Source organism: Coregonus clupeaformis, chromosome 1, assembly GCF_020615455.1.
Source record: "Coregonus clupeaformis isolate EN_2021a chromosome 1, ASM2061545v1, whole genome shotgun sequence".
Taxonomy (NCBI): Eukaryota; Metazoa; Chordata; class Actinopteri; order Salmoniformes; family Salmonidae; genus Coregonus; species Coregonus clupeaformis.
This window is the reverse complement of record NC_059192.1, coordinates 83,737,075-83,760,019: the sequence shown is the minus strand read 5'-3', so window position 1 is coordinate 83,760,019 and position 22,945 is coordinate 83,737,075. Positions and strand designations below refer to the sequence as shown.

At 42.0% G+C, this 22,945-nt stretch overlaps 1 protein-coding gene across 5 annotated transcripts; it reads right to left on the bottom strand.

The window, feature by feature from the left end:
- On the bottom strand, window positions 1-19,759 carry rufy2 (RUN and FYVE domain containing 2). 5 transcript variants are annotated; one of them, XM_041888451.2, is made up of 20 exons: window positions 19,686-19,759; window positions 18,426-18,680; window positions 17,519-17,644; window positions 13,976-14,149; window positions 13,420-13,537; window positions 8,672-8,773; window positions 8,292-8,415; window positions 7,869-7,933; window positions 7,479-7,544; window positions 7,002-7,071; window positions 6,805-6,906; window positions 6,551-6,667; window positions 6,159-6,326; window positions 4,686-4,783; window positions 3,263-3,382; window positions 3,022-3,151; window positions 2,795-2,889; window positions 2,427-2,475; window positions 1,969-2,049; window positions 1-1,790 (listed from the first exon to the last, which is right to left on the bottom strand). In XM_041888451.2, exons 3-20 carry the CDS (start codon window positions 17,592-17,594, stop codon window positions 1,647-1,649), a joined length of 1,899 nt encoding a protein of 632 aa, XP_041744385.2. In that variant the 5' UTR covers window positions 17,595-17,644; window positions 18,426-18,680; window positions 19,686-19,759; the 3' UTR covers window positions 1-1,646. The 5 variants fall into 5 exon arrangements, with proteins under 5 accessions (XP_041744385.2, XP_045078985.1, XP_041744369.2 ...); XM_045223050.1 differs by lacking the exon at window positions 19,686-19,759 and having other exon boundaries at window positions 18,426-18,766; XM_041888435.2 differs by lacking the exons at window positions 17,519-17,644; window positions 18,426-18,680; window positions 19,686-19,759 and adding an exon at window positions 16,503-17,058.
- Window positions 19,760-22,945: the final 3,186 nt, after the last annotated feature.

Genomic DNA, 22,945 nt, shown 5'->3' with positions numbered 1-22,945 from the left:
TACATGGGGGCTGCCATTTTTATTCATATCCGCTATTGTGTACAACAACATCCATTTTGTATTTTATGTCCTGCAAAAACATGAAAAGAAAAAAAATCCTGTAATTTGTACAATATGCTACACATTTGTAAATGCTTAAGATCCTGTTCAATCTCTTTAATTTTCCAAGTCAAAATGACAAGATTGGCAACATGAATTAATGCTCTGCAAAGTAACCGGCTTCTAGTGAACAAGACAATATATTGAAAAAACATACTGCACACAGCATATTTTGATCATCTATGTGAGATATAGCACATCCATTTGTAATAAAGTATTAATTCCAGTTTTGGAAAATTATATATTGTAAACATTGTTTTGCTGATTGAATACAAATCAAAATCCAGCAAGTGTATAAGTGGTTACACAAATTAGTGCATCTCAAATTCCTTGCCACTTTTGTGATCAAGTTAAAAAACTTGTAGGACAAATATTTGAATAAAATGTGCAGAAAAATAACATTCTCTGAAAATAAATACAAGATTGGCATGTTTCCAAACTTAATTGTTTGCTAAATTAGCTAGCTACAGTATTTTAATGATAATACTTAAGGTAATATTTATTAGGCATACTTAATCAAAAGTACAACATACCTGTGCTGTTTCATGTAGTTTCTGCTTCTTCATAACCACTTAAAGCAGTATTGGGAACATTAGTGCTTATGGTAAACATACTTCTGAAAATGTGCCTGCATGCTACCATGCAGAAACAAATCTGTGAAAGGTACTAATTCAGTATTTTGGCTTATTTGAGGCACATGTGAATTACATCAGTTAAAGGAGAAGTTCACTTTTTTAACCAAATCTCTTTTTTGTAAATAGCATGTTATAGGAGTGTCCAGCCACTTCTTCTGCGATTTCACTTGGTTTTGAGAAACCCCACCAGCAATAGATTTCATCATGCTCTTTCTGCAGTTGCACAGATAAAACATGAACGGCTCCAAAAACATATTTTTTTTTTTAGAAACGACAACACTCAGTATAGTGATGCATGTCTTTAGATGTTGTACACAAAAGTGTCATTACGAACTTTATCCGCATCGTTATTCCATTTTGTTGGACTCGAGTGATACTTTTCCGTGTGCGAGCATTCCCAGGTTCTCACCACAATGGGAATGAGAACGCACACACATTTAAATAAAAAAAATAGAGATTTGGTTAACAAAAAGTTAACTTGTCCTTTAAGACAGTTCACCTTCAAGTGAAATAACATGACTCAACAAAACAAAAATACGATTACATCCAATGACTCCACTCCTTATCATAACAGGCTCAACAACTGTATCACACGGTCTGTAGTGAAACATACTTTAAAATAGTCTCTTATCGAGATATTCTTACTGCAGATTTGGAATGATATGCTCAGCTGCCCAAATGGTTTATCTATTGTAAGGGAATGTTGACATTTATCACAAGAACCTTAGTGTCATAGAAGTGTCACAGATATAACATCTAAAATCTCATGCTACACAAAGGGATATACCTTGTAGAATGTAAACGCTTGACACCTGATAACAGTCACACAAGCTCAGAGGTTTCCTGGTCGTCTGAGCTGCGGGAAGGTGGGGGATTGTGTTAAAGCTGCGGCTGGGCCTGAAAGGGGGCATCTCATGTGGCATTGGAGGAGCAGCGTTGGAGGAGAAGGGCGTGGCACGTATCACAGACCCTCACTGGTTTTGGCGAGGCAGGGAGGGGCAGCTCGTTGTCAGAGCAGGCATTGCAGAAGATCTCCCCACAGTTTCTACAGTGGTGCTAGAGAAATGAGACATGGAAAACACATCAGCTTATCTAGACAAGAAGTATACCCCAAGGAGAAGGTGTTATGGTTTACATAGTTGCCATTCTTGTAAATATGTCACATTGTGTTGATTGCTGTTTCAGCACTGTCCCAATTAATTTCAGACGGAAAATGTAATGAGTTCATCCTAACCTTTCTCCTAGAGATGGAGAACTCCTTCTCACAAAGTTTACAGTGGGTAGCATCTTTGTCATTCAGCCAGACCTGCCCTCCCTGGAATATTTGATTGTTAGATAGGACACTCATGGAACAGCACTGGCAAATGTCAACATGCTTGTTAGTAGTTCAGTTCAAATTAAATCAACGTTTATTGGTCACATACACAGTTTTGCAGATGTTATAACAGGTGCAGCGGAATGCTTATGTTTCTAGCTCCAACAGTGCAGCAACATCTAGCAATACAATACACACATAATCCAAAAGTAAAAAACGAAACAAATTCAGACATTTAAATTAAGTTGTTTTCATAAGAAAATGTACTGATTGGACTGAACTTTCATTTGAATGTAAGTCGCTTTGGATAAAAGCGTCTGCTAAAAGGCATATTATTATTATTATTATAATAATGATGTAGAACTCAAGACACTTACCTGAAGAGCTTTATTTGCCTCTTTTATGTCTTCGATTTTAAGTTTTGATCTGCATGAAGAATTAAGAAAAGCCAGACATCAGTTAACTGAGTACATGTCTCATATTATTCATGACAAAATCCTTAACGGAACTTTACAACAGTAAGTGCACTAACTAAAGGCCAAGAGGAATGTAAGGAGATCATGTATGTGATTATAGCCCCTCCACAACATAAAATACTGTTGCTTCTGATACAGCCTTTCCACTTTTATCTTAAAAGGTACGTTGAGATTGCTGTAACTGATGGGGGTAAGAGGCTGCATTCCTATTTGAAAGAGACAGTGTTAGATAAAAACATATATCAAATGAGTTTAAAATAGACAAGTACTCGCTAAGTTTGCAGCCCAGTTCCTCCAGGGCCTGCTCCTGTTCTTCACAAATCCCCTTCAGCTGGCTGTTCTCATCCTGCAGCCTGTGGAACTCCTGGAGAAAAACATGTCAAATACATCAATCCACTGTGTGTATAAATATACTCTACACTCATGACACAACAGAAAATATGTTGAACATAATACTTCTTAATACCACAATAAGCCCCACGAGGAACCCTCAAACCTTTTTAAGTCCATTTATTTGCTGGGCTTCAGCACTGAGCTGGGCAACGATGTCTCGTTCCCTCTCCAGGTCGTTCTGTAAGGTCTGCCGCCACTCCTTCTCAATCTTTAGGTCTATCTCCAGCTGCAGCCTAAAACAGGAACAAAATCCCGGATTACAGCCATATTACAGTTTATATTTATTGTATATAGGAATAAGTGCTAAGAGCTGCTGTAAATATACAGTATGTATGTGTACTTACATTTGCTTCTCTCTCTGGGCGATCTGCTTTTGGAGGCTATCAGCTTTGTTGGCAAAGTCGTGCTTGAATTTGCGCGCTCCATCTTCTGCAGTCCAGCGGTCTTGCTCTGCCTCTTGTAATCTGGTGTAATTCAAACCAACTGGGTAAAACTGAGGCTCCAATCACAAAGAAAAAAAGGGGTTGCAGGGGGTTGGGATGCAATGGGACAAACTGGCGAAAGAAAAAAGGGAAGACCAAACACCTACAGGCAGGCAGGCCCCTTTGGAGGGAAGATGCCCAGACAGTGGCAGGCCCCTTTGGAGGGAAGTTGCCCAGACAGTGGCAGGCCCCTTTGGAGGGAAGTTGCCCAGACAGTGGCAGGCCAGTTTGTAACATTTCTATGAACACACTCAGGGAGCTGAAGATTTGGTGTGTTCACTACACTCAGACAAATGTAATGGTGCTGCCAATGATTTCATCATTCCACGACCACAATTTCAAAACATTTAACTTTATTGTTTCATGTGACAAACAATTGTTATACTTTTTATTGGCTATGAGTACAGTATTTGCTCTTACAGATATGTTTGAGTGTATTAGTTATTACAGTGCCACAATAATGGGATGCACTACAAAACGTCCTTTTGTGAAAGAAGCTTATCTTAACATTAGACTGATACAAATACCAATGAACTGTTACTTTACGATACTGCATATGAACAAATCCCCTGCCTAGTGTTTGCTGAGAGTTAGTGGTTGTGTTTAAAAGCTCAGAAAGAGATGTCTTTAACAAGCTTGTATTGGTTCTCAGTGTCTGTGCTGGCACATTTTACAAATGACATGGCGAGTGTGCGTGTCTGGCTTAGCAAATCTTTATCACTATTGAGATCAAGTAGGTGATGAGGGGAAAAAAGGAATACAGGACGATAGAAAGAGGTGTACCGATGTAGAAATGAAAAGTGTGAGGGTAAAAGATGGAAGCAATAAAGGCAAGAAGGAAAGCCAAAAGGGAAAGAGGATGTCAATATCAGTGAACCTCCATTTTACCAAAAACCTTAAGAAATTGTTAAGCAAAGCATTCTCATAAAGATGTCACAAAGAAGATGGCAAACCAATGGCAGACAAAGGGAGGGATGGTCCGTGTTGACTGAGACATGATGAAGCTATGGTCGTGTCACAACACAACCAGACTACAGCCAAGTCAATGCTCCAAAATGATTTGCAATACGGTAAAACATACATTTATAAAAATACACCTACATGCAAAAAGAGGAAATACTTTGCATGCCACATTATTGTCTGGTTTCCTGCACACAGATTAAGCATTTCATCTCCACTGAAAATACTTTTTAGTCCAGGGCTAGGCTTAATCTGTTTCTGGGAAACCGGGCCTTAAATATTAATTGCAATTGATTTAAGAGGATCTTTAAGTCAACACCCTTACCTTTGCTCCAGCTGTTTCATGGTTGCTGTGATTTGATTGGTCTTCTCCTCCAAACGAGTGATCATATCGTTCTTCTGTTTCATGCCGTCATCAGAAGTCTGTTTGACAACACAAGAAAGCCCTCAGATCAGTATAGTTACTGGAAAATAACCTACCTTCAGAAAATATTCACACCCCCCTTGATGTTTTCCACATTTTGTTGTGTTACAGCCTGAATCTAAAATGGATTAAATTGAGATTTTCACTGGCCTACACACAATACCCCATAATGTCAAAGTGGAAAAATATATTTACAAATTAATTAAAAATGAAAACCTGAAATGTCTTGAGTCAATATTGGTTGAGTCACCTATTGGTAAATGGGTAAAAATAAAAAAGCAGACATTGACTATCCCTTTGAGCATGGTGAAGTTGTTAATTACACTTTGGATGGTGTATCAATACACCCAGTCACCACAACTATACAGGCGTCCTTCTTAACTCAGTTGCCGGAGAGGAAGGAATCCACTCAGGGATTTTACCATGTGGCCAATGGTAACTTTAAAACGGTTTATTGGCTGTGATAGGAGAAAACTCTACAATACTAACCTAATTGACAGAGTGAAAAGAAGGAAGCCTGTACAGAATAAAATTATTCCAAAACATGCATCCTGTTTGCAACAAGGCACTAAAGTAATACTGCAAAAAATGTGGCAAAGTAATTAACTTTTCATTCTGAATATAAAGTGTTATGTTTGGGGCAAATACAATATAACACATTACTGAGTACCACTCTCCATATTTTCAACCATAGTGGTGGCTCCATCATGTTATGGGTATGCTTGTAATCGTTAAGGACTGGGGAGTTTTACAGGATAAAAAATGAAACATAATGGAGCTAAGAACAGGCTAAATTCTAGAGGAAAACCTGGTTCAGTCTGCTTTCCAGCACACTGGGAGATGAATTCAACTTTCAGAAGGACAATAACCTAAAACACAAGACCAAATATCTACAACGGAGTTGTTTACCAAGAAGACAGTGAATGTTCCAGAGTGGCCGAGTTTTGACTTAAATATACTTGAAAATCTATGGCAAGACCTGAAAATGGTTGTCTAGCAATGTTCAGCAACCAATTTCACAGAGCTTGAAGAATTAGGAAAATAATAAAATGGGTAAATGTTGCACAATCCAGGTGTGGAGATCTCTTAGAGACTTACCCAGAAAGACTCACAGCAGTAATCACTGCCAAAGGTGCTTCTATAAAAGTACTGACTCAGGGGTGTGAATACTTATGTAAATTAGATATTTCTGTATTTAATTCTCAATAAATTTGCACAAATTTCTAAAAACGTGTTCACTTTGTCATTACGGGGTATTGTGTGGAATAAGTCAAGGGGTATGAATACTGTCTGAAGGCACTGTAACAAACAATATAGCCTACTCTATGCACAAAAGGACCAGCAAAATGTGCCAAACAAAAAGCTCCACAGTACCTGCATCTTTGTGTACATTTCCACGTTGATGGCCTTGACTTCATCCAGCTGGTGGCGCAGGCCGATCAGTGTGTCCTGTTTTTCGTGAATGTCCTTCTCCAACAGTTTCATGGCCAGATCCATCTCCTGCTTCATGCTCACCTGCACCACCAACTCATTCTCCACATCCTACAGTGGGGCACAAGGACAGCAGCTGAATTCTGAGTTGGCTTATGTTGGCAGTGTTGCCTCTACTATTGTATAGGTGAGGCAGGTCCACTTTCTACTGTAGCTGTTCTCTCTGCACCCCCACCACACCCCCCACAAAAAATGTTTTGGCTTCAATTGGTTTCAACTGAAAATGTGCTCCACCTAGAAAAAGTATCAAGGGGAAACGCTGGATGACAACTGACCTGGCGTAGTTGACACTCCTCCCTGAGCTGTCTCCTGGCCTCGTTGTACATCTCGTCAAGGCCCTGCCTTGACTGCTTATAGGTGTCCAGCTCCACATCCACGTCAACCTGGGTCACCTGACAGTGACACAACAGAGGAGACATTCATGGATTAGACCAGACCCACATGTCCTTAGACCACAAACACTACAAATGAGGAACATGTTTAAGTCTGACTGACCAAGACAGAGAGCAGCACATTGTAAAAGGCATACCTCAAGTTGCTGCTGAGCTTTCATGAGAACAATAGTGTTATCATTTCTAAGCTGATGGTTCTCCTCTTGTAGTTTGATTATGTTATTTTTTGCAATCGCCAGCTACAATGAAGAGGTTCAAATGAACACCAAATCAGATGTATAAAATGGTAAATGATTCAGAATGTTAGTACAGTACTAATAAGAGACTGCCATACCTCCTCAATGAGTTTAGAGTTTGATTTCTCCAAGTTATCGACCCTCCCTTGTAAGCCGTGTACTGAAGAACTGTGTCAAAGAAACAAGTGCTAATTTAGTGCCATTTCATATTTATTCTCTACCAACAGACATTTGAAGAAACACACTGCTTCAAGTGAGTCTATTGCATGTTCAACCAGACTTAAACATCCTCACAAATGAACATGAATAGTCCTTTTTGTCTTTTAGAATTCCACTTCCTGCCGTTGAACTAGTGAGCTTGAGTTCTGTAGTGGTGGAGGTTGTGCAATGAACGTAAGACAATACAAAAAGTAAGACAATAGACCAGAAGAGACATCTGTATGTGCGTAACCAGTGCCAATGACTTGGCCTAAATAAGAGCTTTATCAGCTGAAACACATGGTTGAGCAATTTTCACACACAAAAAAAATATCACAATGATACAGTATGGTAAAGAAAAATATACAAATACTTACTTAAGCTGCCTATTTAATTCTTCAACATAGTTCTTCTGGTCTAGGATGGCTGCTATTTGACCATTTCTATTGGGAAAACAAATCAATTAAGAGAAATCAGTAAAGTAGTCAACATTTATGTTCAAACGTTTCAAGCATACTATTAACCTTCTCAGCTTATCCAAGACAAATAATGTCTAGTAGTAGATACAGTATGTTTTAATGGGTATATTCCATCTCATTAAAGCAGAGATAGATGGATAGATGGATATCTACACACACACACATTTTAAGGTTGTGTCATTGAGGATTTGGGGTGGGGTCCCCAGAACTTCTGCCGGGAAAAAATGGAGTACCCGTTGAAAAAGTTTCAATACCACTGCATTAAAGTAACAAGAGTATCTACTTTACCTTTCTCCACTTCTGTAGTCATCAATGTCATTTTTCAAGTACATTGAGAAGTCAATGACCCCAACCTAAGAAATTTTAAATATCACATAAACCAGTATTTTAAAAATGTCTGCATAGACTGTGATCAGTATATTCCTTCAAGTTGGGCTGAGATAATTACACTATAAAATGTCCGCTACTACAATCTGAGCAGATTAGAAGCACAGCTGAACAGTTTGTAGATGATCATGTTTGCACTGTAACAGTTCTTGCAGATACTAGTTTGTTGGGATGAGACGAGTAATCTCCATGAGGTGAAAGGAACACCCATCCTGTGTCAGCAGGTAGGACCCTGAATAACAGTGTCCTCTCAATTGCCTAATTTAAAGGCTGTCATGGTGAATTTTAGAACAATGACTGAAGTAAGGAGGGGTGTTGAGTCACCTGTGTATCCAGGTCCTCGCCCTTGACACACAGGTTGGCATCGATCACATTGAGTCCCACAAGCAGGCCAACGATGACAGCACCCTCCTCCTCTACCATCACAGCAGAGTTGTCATAGAAATCACTGTGGGTACACACAGAGAAACATATTTCACATTAAATCGCGAAGACATAATTACTGTTTATTCTAACAGTATATCTTTATAGAAAATCGCATGAGACTTTGACACCTCCTTTACCCATCTGAAGGTATTAGCGTCTAGCCTGCTGAGAGGCAGATGGTGAACGAACACTGAGGAGCCTCCCTGTCTGCCGGCCCAAGGGGTTTGATTGGAGGTGAAACAGTGTGAGTGAATTGAGACTGGGGGCTCTTCCAGTACCTCAGCAGGTCCTTTCTGGTGATCAGAAGGCGGAGGTAATCAGCCAGCCTCTTCTGCATCAGGGCCAGACGCAGCCAGGCCCGAGCTCTGCCCAGCGGAGTCCTACAACAACAGCGCACAAACTACAGGTATTAGTCCAACAATCATTCATATTCATATACAGTGGGGGAAAAAAGTATTTAGTCAGCCACCAATTGTGCAAGTTCTCCCACATTAAAAGATGAGAGGCCTGTAATTTATCATAGGTACACGTCAACTATGACAGACAAAATGAGAAGAAAAAAATCCTGAAAATCACATTGTAGGATTTTTAATGAATTTATTTGCAAATTATGGTGGAAAATAAGTATTTGGTCAATAACAAAAGTTTCTCAATACTTTGTTATATACCCTTTGTTGGCAATGACACAAGTCAAATGTTTTCTGTAAGTCTTCACAAGGTTTTCACACACTGTTGCTGGTATTTTGGCCCATTCCTCCATACAGATCTCCTCTAGAGCAGTGATGTTTTGGGGCTGTCGCTGGGCAACACAGACTTTCAACTCCCTCCAAAGATTTTCTATGGGGTTGAGATCTGGAGACTGGCTAGTCCACTCCAGGACCTTGAAATGCTTCTTACGAAGCCACTCCTTCGTTGCCCGGGTGGTGTGTTTGGGATCATTGTCATGCTGAAAGACCCAGCCACGTTTCATTTTCAATGCCCTTGCTGATGGAAGGAGGTTTTCACTCAAAATCTCACGATACATGGCCCCATTCATTCTTTCCTTTACACGGATCAGTCGTCCTGGTCCCTTTGCAGAAAAACAGCCCCAAAGCATGATGTTTCCACCCCCATGCTTCACCCTAGGTATGGTGTTCTTTGGATGCAACTCAGCATTCTTTGTCCTCCAAACACGACGAGTTGAGTTATTACCAAAAAGTTCTATTTTGGTTTCATCTGACCATATGACATTCTCCCAATCCTCTTCTGTATCATCCAAATGCACTCTAGCAAACTTCAGACGGGCCTGGACATGTACTGGCTTAAGCAGGGGGACACGTCTGGCACTGCAGGATTTGAGTCCCTGGCGGCGTAGTGTGTTACTGATGGTAGGCTTTGTTACTTTGGTCCCAGCTCTCTGCAGGTCATTCACTAGGTCCCCCCGTGTGGTTCTGGGATTTTTGCTCACCGTTCTTGTGATCATTTTGACCCCACGGGGTGAGATCTTGCGTGGAGCCCCAGATCGAGGGAGATTATCAGTGGTCTTGTATGTCTTCCATTTCCTAATAATTGCTCCCACAGTTGATTTCTTCAAACCAAGCTGCTTACCTATTGCAGATTCAGTCTTCCCAGCCTGGAGCAGGTCTACAATTTTGTTTCTGGTGTCCTTTGACAGCTCTTTGGTCTTGGCCATAGTGGAGTTTGGAGTGTGACTGTTTGAGGTTGTGGACAGGTGTCTTTTATACTGATAACAAGTTCAAACAGGTGCCATTAATACAGGTAACGAGTGGAGGACAGAGGAGCCTCTTAAAGAAGAAGTTACAGGTCTGTGAGAGACAGAAATCTTGCTTGATTGTAGGTGACCAAATACTTATTTTCCACCATAATTTGCAAATAAATTCATTAAAAATCCTACAATGTGATTTTCTGGATTTTTTTTCTCTCAATTTGTCTGTCATAGTTGACATGTACCTATGATGAAAATTACAGGCCTCTCTCATCTTTTTATGTGGGAGAACTTGCACAATTGGTGGCTGACTAAATACTTTTTCCCCCCACTGTATATATATATATATACAGTGAAGGAAAAAAGTATTTGATCCCCTGCTGATTTTGTACGTTTGCCCACTGACAAAGACATGATCAGTCTATAATTTTAATGGTAGGTTTATTTGAACAGTGAGAGACAGAAAAACAACAACAAAAATCCAGGAAAAACGCATGTCAAACATTTTATAAATTGATTTGCATTTTAATGAGGGAAATAAGTATTTGACCCCTCTGCAAAACATGACTTAGTACATGGTGGCAAAACCCTTGTTGGCAATCACAGAGGTCAGACGTTTCTTGTAGTTGGCCACCAGGTTTGCACACATCTCAGGAGGGATTTTGTCCCACTCCTCTATGCAGATCTTCTCCAAGTCATTAAGGTTTCGAGCCTGACGTTTGGCAACTCGAACCTTCAGCTCCCTCCACAGATTTTCTATGGGATTAAGATCTGGAGACTGGCTAGGCCACTCCAGGACCTTAATGTGCTTCTTCTTGAGCCACTCCTTTGTTGCCTTGGCCGTGTGTTTTGGGTCATTGTCATGCTGGAATACCCATCCACGACCCATTTTCAATGCCCTGGCTGAGGGAAGGAGGTTCTCACCCAAGATTTGATGGTACATGGCCCGTCCATCGTCCCTTTGATGCAGTGAAGTTGTCCTGTCCCCTTAGCAGAAAAACACCCCCAAAGCATAATGTTTCCACCTCCATGTTTGACGGTGGGGATGGTGTTCTTGGGGTCATAGGCAGCATTCCTCCTCCTCCAAACACGGCGAGTTGAGTTGATACCAAAGAGCTCCATTTTGGTCTCATCTGACCACAACACTGTCACCCAGTTCTCCTCTGAATCATTCAGATGTTCATTGGCAAACTTCAGACGGGCCTATATATGTGCTTTCTTGAGCAGGGGGACCTTGCGGGCGCTGCAGGATTTCAGTCCTTCACGGCGTAGTGTTACCAATTGTTTTCTTGGTGACTATGGTCCCAGCTGCCTTGAGATCATTGACAAGATCCTCCCGTGTAGTTCTGGGCTGATTCCTCGCCGTTCTCATGATCATTGCAACTCCACGAGGTGAGATCTTGCATGGAGCCCCAGGCCGAAGGAAATGGACAGTTATTTTGTGTTTCTTCCATTTGCGAATAATCGCACCAACTGTTGTCACCTTCTCACCAAGCTGCTTGGCGATGGTCTTGTAGCCCATTCCAGCCTTGTGTAGGTCTACAATCTTGTCCCTGACATCCTTGGAGAGCTCTTTGGTCTTGGCCATGGTGGAGAGTTTGGAATCTGATTGATTGATTGCTTCTGTGGACAGGTGTCTTTTATACAGGTAACAAGCTGAGATTAGGAGTACTCCCTTTAAGAGTGTGCTCCTAATATCAGCTGGTTACCTGTATAAAAGACACCTGGGAGCCAGAAATCTTTCTGATTGAGAGGGGGTCAAATACTTATTTCCCTCATTAAAATGCAAATCAATTTATAACATTTTTGACATGCGTTTTTATGGATTTTGTTGTTGTTATTCTGTCTCTCACTGTTCAAATGAACCTACCATTAAAATTATAGACTGATCATTTCTTTGTCAGTGGGCAAACTTACAAAATCAGCAGGGGATCAAATACTTTTTTCCCTCACTGTATGTATGTATGTATGTATGTATGTATGTATGTATGTATGTATGTATGTGTATATATATATATATATATATATATATATATATATATATATATATATATATATATATACACACACACACATATTTACCTTCAAAGTGAAGAGGCCCATGGGGGTGGGGGGGGGATACTAACTAGTGGATGTGTCATATTAAAATATCAGAACACTGTGTCTATGTGTGTTGACATTAGACGTGACGTGCATGATTTGTGATCAACATGCAAGTTGTTTCCATAATGTTTAACAGCCCAGCTGTGTCATCAACTTTATAGCACACTCAGAGGAAAATGTGTCTGCTTGCTTTCCAAGGTTATAGAATATATATCTTCCCCTTTATTTCTATGGTGTTCCCTTTGCAATCTGAGGTTAAATTCTGCTGCACCAGAGAGTTTCAGTCGTAAAAAAAATAAAACAGAAAACGATGTGAAAGTACAACAATACATTCAGACACTTCCCTGTTCTGGCTCAAGTTTCTCTTTAACATGTCAGTAAGAGGAGTCCACTTTTAGTACACTTTCAGCTTGCAGTGAACAGTAGTGGCTTTTATGGCCTACAAATGTAAACAAAACCAACATCTGTTTATTATCTATGCATAGTCACTTTACCCATACCTACATGTACAAATTACCTTGACTAACCTGTACCCCCGCACATTGACTCGGCACCCCCTGTATATAGCATAGTTAGTTATTTTATTGTGTTACTTTTTTAAACATTAGTTTATTTAGTAAATATTTCCTTAACTCTATTTTCTTAAAACTGCATTGTTGGTTAAGGGCTTGTAAGTAAGCATTTCACGGTAAGGCCTGTTGTACTTGGCGCATGTGACATATCAAATTTGATCACAGGTCATAAAACAGAAATGTCTGAGAAGAAAATACAAAGTGATGGGTAAACCACTTAGTTAAAAATGAATTGTGGGGCGTACAAAAACATGACAAACAAAGGCCAACGCGTTGGCATGGTGTCAGCCTTCATCAGGGCGTAAAGATCAAGGCTGACACCATGCCGTAATGCTTTGGCCTTTGTTTGTCATGTTAACTATTTCCAACGAAATGCCAAGAAAGTAAAGGCTTTTTAGGGCTTAATTCAATCCTTGGAGCAGAACATCAGCGTTGTAGCGCGATTTACATTTAAATGCAAAGTTCCCGCATTAGCGGCGACTGCATTCACAGTAAATGCTGCATCCGTCGGCTCAATCGGAAATTACCTGTACATTTCAAGCGCACTACAGCACTGAACTTGGGTGATACGGATTGAATCAAGCACTTAATCAAAACATTTCTGCTACAATAATCTCCCCCTCGCTCTCGCTGTTCTGGTACATACTTTAGTCCTGGTAGGTCCCTGACGCTGGCTGCGATCTCTCCTGCCTCAGGACACAACTTCTCCACCATCTCCAGAGGACCCCACAGTGACTTGTTGTATCCAAGAAAGGACTTCTTCACTGGGGTTGCAAAAACAAACATTGAGCCTTATGCCATGGGTAATGTTACACAACACTGTTGAGTATTTGCATCCTTTAACTATCAATAAATTAATGGGAAAGGGGAGATTGTATATTTGAGCATGTCCCGCCAACGGCAGGCATTGGGGATTATGCAGTTGTTAGCTGTGTGTGTAGCTAGCTGTGTGTGAGTATGTGTGATAATGTGTGTGTGTGATAATGTGTGTGATTGTGTGTGTTTGATTATGTGTGTGTGCAGCTAGCTGAGTGTGATAATGTGTGTGTGATTATGTGTGTGTAGCTAGCTGTATGTATTCATTATGTAATTAACATAAATGATGATGCAATGAAAATGTGTCCATAATATGATACTGTCCCCATTATAAATAGGATTCAACTAGTTCTGCACCATTGTAATGATGATGAGTGAGTGAATACCTTTGAGGCCATGTTTGAGGCAGTGCTCCATGACAACGAAGAACTGCTGGAGTGGGGGGTAGTCGGAGTCCAGGGTGCGCCCAAAACTGAGGGCCGACTCGATCAGGCCTTTGATGCTGAGCTTGGCCATGTTCAGCAGGTTAGCTCTCTCCATCGACATAGGGTCCCGCAGAGCTAGAGAGGAAAGGGAACCAACCCACAATAGGGAGTGGTCAATTCAAACTACCTATAGTATGTCAACAAAGAGCCGTGCCATTATGTTTTGCATAGTAGTGCACCCATACATACAGCAGGTAGACATCTGTAGCGCCCATCTTACAGTATTTCAACAAACAGTCATGGATGCATCATCTCACATTTCATAATTCCCTGCAATATGCACTAATTGTAAGTCGCTCTGCTAAATGACTAAAATGTAAATGTAAATATGTGTTGTACAGACATGATACTGTATGTAGGCACGGTATTGGGTTTCATCTTGGCCAATAAATAACATTTTCTGATCAACTATATCTGTAATGAGCGTTTCATCACCACTTCTGATCAAACCAGAAGAAAAACATTGATCAGAAACAGTTTTGCACTGGCCTCTAGCTGAAAATATTCAGTAGATGGATGGGTCCACAGAGATCCTATTCAAATTACTTCTTACGTTTCTAATATGAGTTCTAATATGTAATTCTATGGGATGGGTCACTACTAATGGGATTCTGGCAGGGATGCTTTGGGCAGTATCTTCTGCGTATTTGAAAAGCCAGCAAGATATGGAAGCACATGGCAGCAGGCCTACAGTTTCAGAGTTTAGGCCTCAGTGACAGACTAGTGCTTTATAACAGGGGTATTCAACTGGGGTTCCGCGGCCCCCGAAAATATATAAAACCCTTTCTCTCCCCCAATGTTTTTATGAATATCGCTCGCAACAATAGAATACTTTTATTTCTAATTATGTCAAATGTATTCTTCAACTCCTAATATTGAGCAAATTACACTCACTGGAGTATCTGACATAGGCTTTCAAAAAGCACCTGCGAATAGGCTACCATTGCGACAAGTGCCACTGGCTGCTGGTAAGCTTTCTGGAATTGGACATTAATTTTTTGCCAACACATGGCTAACCTTTGTTTAACCAGTTGCTCTTAGCGAAAATGTGTTTCGAGTTACCTTTCTAGCTAATAGGCTATGTTAGAGTTTACGCTTCCTCTTCCAATTATAATGTGAGATGGTCAAAATAATTTTAAAAAACAATCTACCAAATCTATTTACTTTAAAATATTGATTACTTCTCCTTGCCATTATGATAAGACAAGACATGTGAATTAATTGTTTACATTTACATTTTAGTCATTTAGCAGACGCTCTTAACCAGAGCGACTTACAGGAGCAATTTGCTAACGTATGATGAGGGTCCCTGGGTCGCCGGTTTGCCTGGGAGGGGGGTCCCCTGGGCAAGATAAGGTTAAAGATCCCTGCACTATAGCCTATCCCCTTAATTACTGTCTGCAATCAATCAGCACTCTCCCCATGTTGACAGAGCCACTGATAACGGGATAACATTTATGCAAATAATCAGACACATGGGACTCAGTTGGTAGAGCATGGCGCTTGCAACGCCGGAGTTGTGGGTTTGATTCCCACGGGGGACAAGTAAAAAAAAACGTATGCACTCACTACTGTATGTCGCTATTCTGCTTCAGATCAGAGAATCAGTAGACTGTCATTCTGTCGCACCACTTTTCATGTGAGAGAGCTCTATCCTTGCATTACAGGCCCAGTAATTCCAACTTCATAAAAGATGCAGCTTGTCTGTGTCACCCGTAGTAACTGCAGCAAGCATCGCATCAGGATCACGCTATGAGCCCGACCAGAGAGCACGAGACCTTGAAAAGACGTCCTTTCAACTTATTTTGCTCATAGGGCAGGGTTCGAACCAGCTATCCTGCAGATGCCCACTTGCAGGAATGCCCCGAATTGTGGGCCGCAATCACACACCATTGTTAAATTGTGATAACCTTCTGGTGTTTTTGTGGTTAAGTGTTTTTTCTACTGACCAATAGCTGGTTCGAACACCCTCGAGCATCCCATTGGTTCCTGCTGGTTTTTTCTTGATTGTGTACCGGAGTCCTAGCTAACTAGCCGTCGTTAACAGAACTGCGGGAAAGCAGAGTTATGGTGCATTACCGGCACCTACTGTACTGGAGCACCTCAGCCTTCCGCCTATAGGCGTCATCGGGTAAACATTTACCAATAGAAGTATAAAGAGTGGTTCCTGCAGATGCAGGAATGCCCACATGCAGAAACGCCCCGGATTACGTGCCGCAATTACACCCTTCTCCAAATTGATTCTGATGCGCAAGCAGAAAAATAGATGCACGCTGCTACATTGATTGTATGTTGCACGAATCAACAATGACCGACATATGAATTTGATACTGTAGCAACATGGGAGCAGGCACGCGATGACAAGACAGCTTTGTTGATCTATGCAAAAATAAAAAATAAACATGATGAGCACATTACTCCAAATTACCTTGGACACTCCATTCGTTTACAAAAGATGTGGGTTCCGCTACCTTTGCCAGAACATGACTGCTACTTCCTGAAAAGGTATCCGATGCTTTCCTGGCTAGTGCAAATATGGGCGCCTGCCATCTCCCATCCCCTGCCATCATGGTCGTGGACGTGGTGCTAGCTTTTTCACCGGCCGATTTTTCTTCCTGTAACCTAAGGATTCCAAATACTTGAGACTTCTCCTTGTTGCTTTCTGCTTCAGCTAATGCAAGGTCTTGCTCTGCAGGTGTCGCCATCGTCGAAATATCATACGGTTATGGACAATTCACCTGGCGACCATTGTTGCACAAATGTTTGGGATAGCATTGCTAAATGATCCAATGCCAACCCTTTAATGTACATCACATTCCGTCTACATTCTACGAGTGAAGTCCGCTTTCACAGTAATCAATGACAAATTATTATCCCTTTTCGCCGTAGTGTAGAGATATGTTTACACCCTACTGAAGCCGAATCCCTCAAGTCCGTAGGGTGGTGTTAAACGCTCACAAAACAAAAGCACTACGTAATGAGTGCCATACTTGGGATTCTGCTACCCTCTACCGCTGGCTGGAAGAACTCCAGTTTATTATAAATATAAACGTATCAATTATTTAAAATTGAGTAAAATGTTAAATATGATTAATTAAATGTTTGTAAAATATATATTTTTACTAGCTTAGCTCTATACAGTGTTTACAGAAAATGGAAGTGATGATCAGCCATGTATATTTCTTGTCAACAAGTTCACAGAAATGTATAATCTTACTCATGAATTTAAAAATTAACTCAGTAGATTAACTTGATGCATTTCCCTGTGAAGTTAATCATCTGAAATTGATAGTTTAAATAATTCAATATAGCCTTTCAGTAGGATTCCAGTTTTTCTAAGTCTGTCTGTAATACTCCACTAAACATTTTTGTGTTGTAGCCAATTGTCTTGTACAAACCTCCATGTGATTGAGAAGAAAATATAGGCTATCTGCTTTTGTTTACCTTGACTGTATGCAAGTCGCTCCATGCTCTCACTATGAGTGATGCCCCAGCGATGTAAACTCTGAGGGGAATACATAGTGAAGATCAACTCGACCCAAAATGATCCTGGACACACCACTATTTGTTCTGCAATAAGAAAGGAGAGTAGTCAAAGTGCTACACAATACACTCGATAGGAATGCTGACAACAACCTTACTGAAAACATAACACATTCTCCCCATGAGACAATGATTGTGTGAAATATAAATGATCATTCATATAAAACCAACATTACAAGGCGCATGAATGTGGATATTTTAAATGTGAAATTTAAGGAATTAAGGGGGAAATCTTATGTGCCTGAGGGCCAACTGTGGCGAATACAGACAGTGTCAGTTGGCCATAAACCAACATAAAACAGGCATATTCTGACACAGTATAATGTGCACTTTATGGTCCTTAGTTTTGAATCTGGACCATAACACAGCAACTCATGAACCCATGGAGATAAACAATGTTATAAAGCCAAGCAATACGATTATAACTTGTTCTTCGATCCTGAACATTGCTCTGCAGAACAGCCTTATTATATTTTCAGAAGCAGGACTATGTGGAGTCCATTGACAGTGTAAGTCATGTTTCTGCTGTTCTACTGCAGATTTGCCAGCCAGTGCTAAACGATCATATGACTAATTTCCTGCTGCACCCTCCCTGTCTGTGTCAGTCCCACATTGACTGAGATACTGTATGTACTCTACACTGTAACATCCTCCCATCTGTGTTCTCTTGTAGAATGTTCACTGGACATATACTAATTGACATTATACACTGGTACTAAACTAACTGCTGGACTGTCTGACTCTGCCAAATGGGCCCCTGTATTCTACTGCACTTCTAGAGTGACATGATGAAATGGTGCCAACTTACCTCAGGCAGAGCAGCAACACACTATTTGGCTTAGTTCAGCTGGGCTCAGACTGAATCAGTAACTCCAGACCTTGCCTGGCTGGGTTGGGGCCTGTTGGCTGTGCTGCGTTGGGCCTTGGTACAGAGGGAGCCTCATCCCTCTGCAGTCACAGGCAGAGGAGAGGGGATGTCTCTCAATGGAACCACTCCGAGCACATAATTCACATACGGGCAGCAGAGGAGAGGGGTCGATGAGTGCGGGGGAGGAGTCCCCCACTGAGGAGGGGGAGAAATAGTTCTGCTGAGGGGGAGGGACAAGCCTACACAGATCAGCCAATCCCTGGCCTCCTGCAGTAATGCCGCGTTCAAAACAAATGGGAACTCAGAACTCGGAAATCTCCGACTTCAGTGCGTTCAAGATAACTGGGAACTCGGGGGGAAAAAACGAGCTCCGACTGGGAAAAATCGTTTTGAACGGCCCCAATATTCCGACCTGAAGATCACCGACGTCATGATTTGACCTCTTTGTTTTCCTCCAGAGTTCCCATGTCTTGAAAGCACAATAAATTAATTGCAAAGACATTCAGGAAGTGGTTTAGTGAGTGACACCTCTGTTTGAACGCATTACCAGCTAAATGCATGGAACATACACGTCTCATAAAATGATAGTCACAATAAAGGGATCACCCAATATGTATATTCAGTGACAAATTCTGTAAATATGAATATGGATATTAATTTCAAGTGACCATAAATCATTTAGTAATATAACTATTATTTAGAAGCACATGGTTTTATGACATACAAAGAACTGCCCTTTTACGTTGAAATGGTAATCCAACTGTCTGGTCTATAGACCCCTTTCTGTGTTTGCAAACATTGCCGCACGAGGGCGTTGCGCTCAAATTGGTGGCAGAACAAGAGGGAGTTATTATAGAACGCCAGCAAAAAAGCCTATATTTACATGTTGCTTTTGAGTGCATTTCACACTACTTTTGGATTATAATTCGATATTAAGGCTCGTATGAATGTCCTGCTTAATGTTTGTAATCGCAAATCAACTGCATTATACTTCAACCAGTAAAATGGCTCTCTGGCTAGCTTTGCTACAAACTATATAATTGAGCGTTAGCATTCTAGCTAACAACTGTTCCATTCAAAATAGTTATTTTGCAAAGATCACAACCAAACAAAATCTTAGCGACTGTTCAAGCAAGGAATCAAAACAATTGTAAGTGTATGAGAACCCCAAAAAGTTGTTTAGAAGTAATACAAACGTACATCTAGGCTGTTGAATGGGTGATGGCTTTCTTACTGCACCCAAGAGTCGCTAGCATCCGTGCGTGTCACCAGTGTGTCGTGTACTGGAAAAGGGTCTATGGTCCATCAGTAAAAAGTTCATATTTAGTTTCCCATATGATGTTCTATTATCTATCCAGGAGGGAGCAGTAGCTCCCAAGGCAAGAGTCATGGTACCAGCTCCCGCCATCAGATTGAGAATCTGTTCATTTTGTATTGATAAAAGGAATGACAGATCATATGGCAATTTAACAGGAATGGTGGAAAGAAAACATTTGTGGTTCCTATTCAAAGTCAAAGTCAGCTGCCAGGCACTAACATGGTCACACATTCCAACCAATGAACCATTCATAAACCAGTGTTTGAAAATTGTATTTATTTTTAGTGCAATGTAAGTGCCCTTTTGTTTAAATAACTTTGACTCAATGTAACATTTATTTAAAGTCACAGGTTCTAGGCCCATTTAAAGGGAAAGTTTTAGGTAAAAATGAAACAAAACAAAGTTAATTCATGTTAAAGGTCTAGGTTTGCAATAGGAATACAGTAAGAGTACACAAAATGGCTTCAAATCAACTACTTCTCTGCTCACAGGTGTCATACACGATTGACCAAAAACAGTAACAAACTGTCCTGATGAAAGACAAAACAATTAGCCACTGAACTTACAAATTAACAGTTAAACAGAAAAAAAAATTATCACCTTAAGGGAGGGCACCATCACACTGCTTGAACCCCAAATCCAGCAAAGCCTCTCCCAACACAAATCCACTGGGAACAAAAAAGACATTATTGCAGTGGCTTTACAGAACAATACACATACTGATTATTGGTCAACTCAAATACTGACGCAAATTCACGAGTTTAAGGACCAGACATTGAAATGGGTTTAGAATATTTGAGGGAATGGAATTGAGAATTCAGGAGGGGAATGAGAATGGACCAGATGAAGCAGAGGGCTGCAGATGAAGGATCCAGGTAGTGGACGCTGTGGCTTGGAGTCCCAGGTAGACATCATCGTCAGGCTATGGTAGTTAGGCTGCTGTGGGGATGACAATCCCCAAAAAAGAGAACTCAAAGTTAGTTGGACCCTGGAGAGGAAGTGAGTCGTTCTGGACTGCAGGTGCTGAATGGTTGGCGATATATACTGAACAAAAATATAAAATGTAACAATTAACGATTTTACTGACTTACAGTTCATATAAGGAAATGTCAGTTGAAATAAACTAATTAGGCCCTAATCTATGGATTTCACATGACTGGGAAGGGGTGCAGCCATGGATGGGCCTGGGAGGGCATAGGCCCACCCAATTGGGAGCCAGGCCCACCCACTGGGGAGCCAGGCCCAGCTAATCAGAATGAGTTTTTCCCCTTTATTACAGACAGAAATATTCCTCAGTTTCATCAGCTGTCCGGGTGGCTGGTCTCAGACGATCCCTCAGGTGAAGAAGTTGGATGTGGAGGTCCTGGGCTGGGGCAGTTACACGTTTTCTGTGGTTGTGAGGCCGGTCGGACGTACTGCCAAATTCTCTAAAACGATGTTGGAGGTGGCAACAGTTCTGGTGGACATTCCTGCAGTCGGCATTGCACGCGCCCTCAACTTGGAGACATCTGAGGCATTGTGTTGTGACAAAACTGCACATTTTAGAGTGGCTTTTTATTGTCCCCAGCACAAGGTGCGCCTGTGTAATGATAATCCTGTTTAATCAGCTTCTTGATATACCACACCTGTCAGGTGGATGGATTATCTTGGCAAAGGAGAAATGTGCACAAAATGTGTACATATGGAACATTTCTGGGATCTTTTATTTAAGTTATTGAAAAATGGCCCCAAAACTTTACATGTTGCGTTTATATTTTAGTTCAGTATAGTTGAGGTAGTACAGGCATATGGACGAGATGCCCATGGAGTGACCCGACCTTAGACCCCAGGAGAGCAAGTAGAAACTACGGTGGAAAAACAACAAAAACTTGAAGAACCAGGCTCAGCTGGGAAGCCAATCCTCTTTTGACTGGTTGGGTAGGATTCGGTGCATGTGGTAGATAAGTGTCCGTGAAATGAGGCAGTGACTGGAAGACTGTGCTTTTGTTAATGCAGGTTCTGAGAGATGAGCATGGTGTGGGCTGTTGATGTCAGAGTGGATGTAGGAATGGTAGGCTTGAGAGGACCAGCGTCCGAAGAGATGTAAGGTGTCTGGGATGCCGTGTTGAGATGCCATGGATGCAGCTCCTATGGGGAAAGAATGTCAGGAGAATTGGTCAGCCTGTCACGATCGCTGACAGATGAAGCGGACCAAGGCGCAGCGTGATAAGCGTACATTCTTTAATTAGTACACACACGAACAAAAACAACAAACCAAACGATACGTGAAGTCCTAGGTATTACACAAAACCCTACGGAACAAGATCCCACAAATAACTAGTGCAAAACAGGCTGCCTAAGTATGGTCCCCAATCAGAGACAACGAGCTACAGCTGTCTCTGATTGGGAACCACCCTGGCCAACATAGATCAACACGATCTAGAAACAAAAACATAGAAAACAAAACATAGAAAATCCACACCCTGGCTCAACATATAAGAGTCCCCAGAGCCAGGGCGTGACAGTACCCCCCCCCAAAGGCGCGGACTGCGACCGCGCCACACAAAAACAAGAGGGTAGGGGCCGGGTGGGCATTCCGCCTCGGAGGCGGATCCGCACCTGGTCTGGTCTGGCCCCGCCGGCCAGAGCTGGACTGGACACCGGTGGAGCGGATTGCTCTGGCTCCGGTGTGGAGCAGCTGACCGGTGCCGGACCAGGCACCGGTGGAACAGGCACGGACCGTGCCGGACTGACGACGCGCACCACTGGCTTGATGCGGGGAGCAGGAACGGGCCGGACCGGGCTGACGACGCGCACCACTGGCTTGGTGTGGGGAGCAGGAACAGGCCGGACCGGGCTGGCGATGCGCACCACAGGCTTGGTGCGGGGAGCAGGAACGGGCCGGACCGGGCTGGCGACGCGCACCACTGGCTTGGTGTGAGGGACAGGAACAGGCCGGACCAGGCTGGCGACGCGCACCACTGGCTTGGTGCGAGGGACAGGAACAGGCCGGGCTGGACTGGGAACATGCACCACAGGCTTAGTGCGGGGAGAAGGAACAGGCCGGGCCGGACTGTCGACGCGCACCACTGGCTTGGTGCGGGGAGCAGGAACGGGCCGGGCTGGACTGGGAACACGCACCATTGGCTTGGTGCGGGGAGCC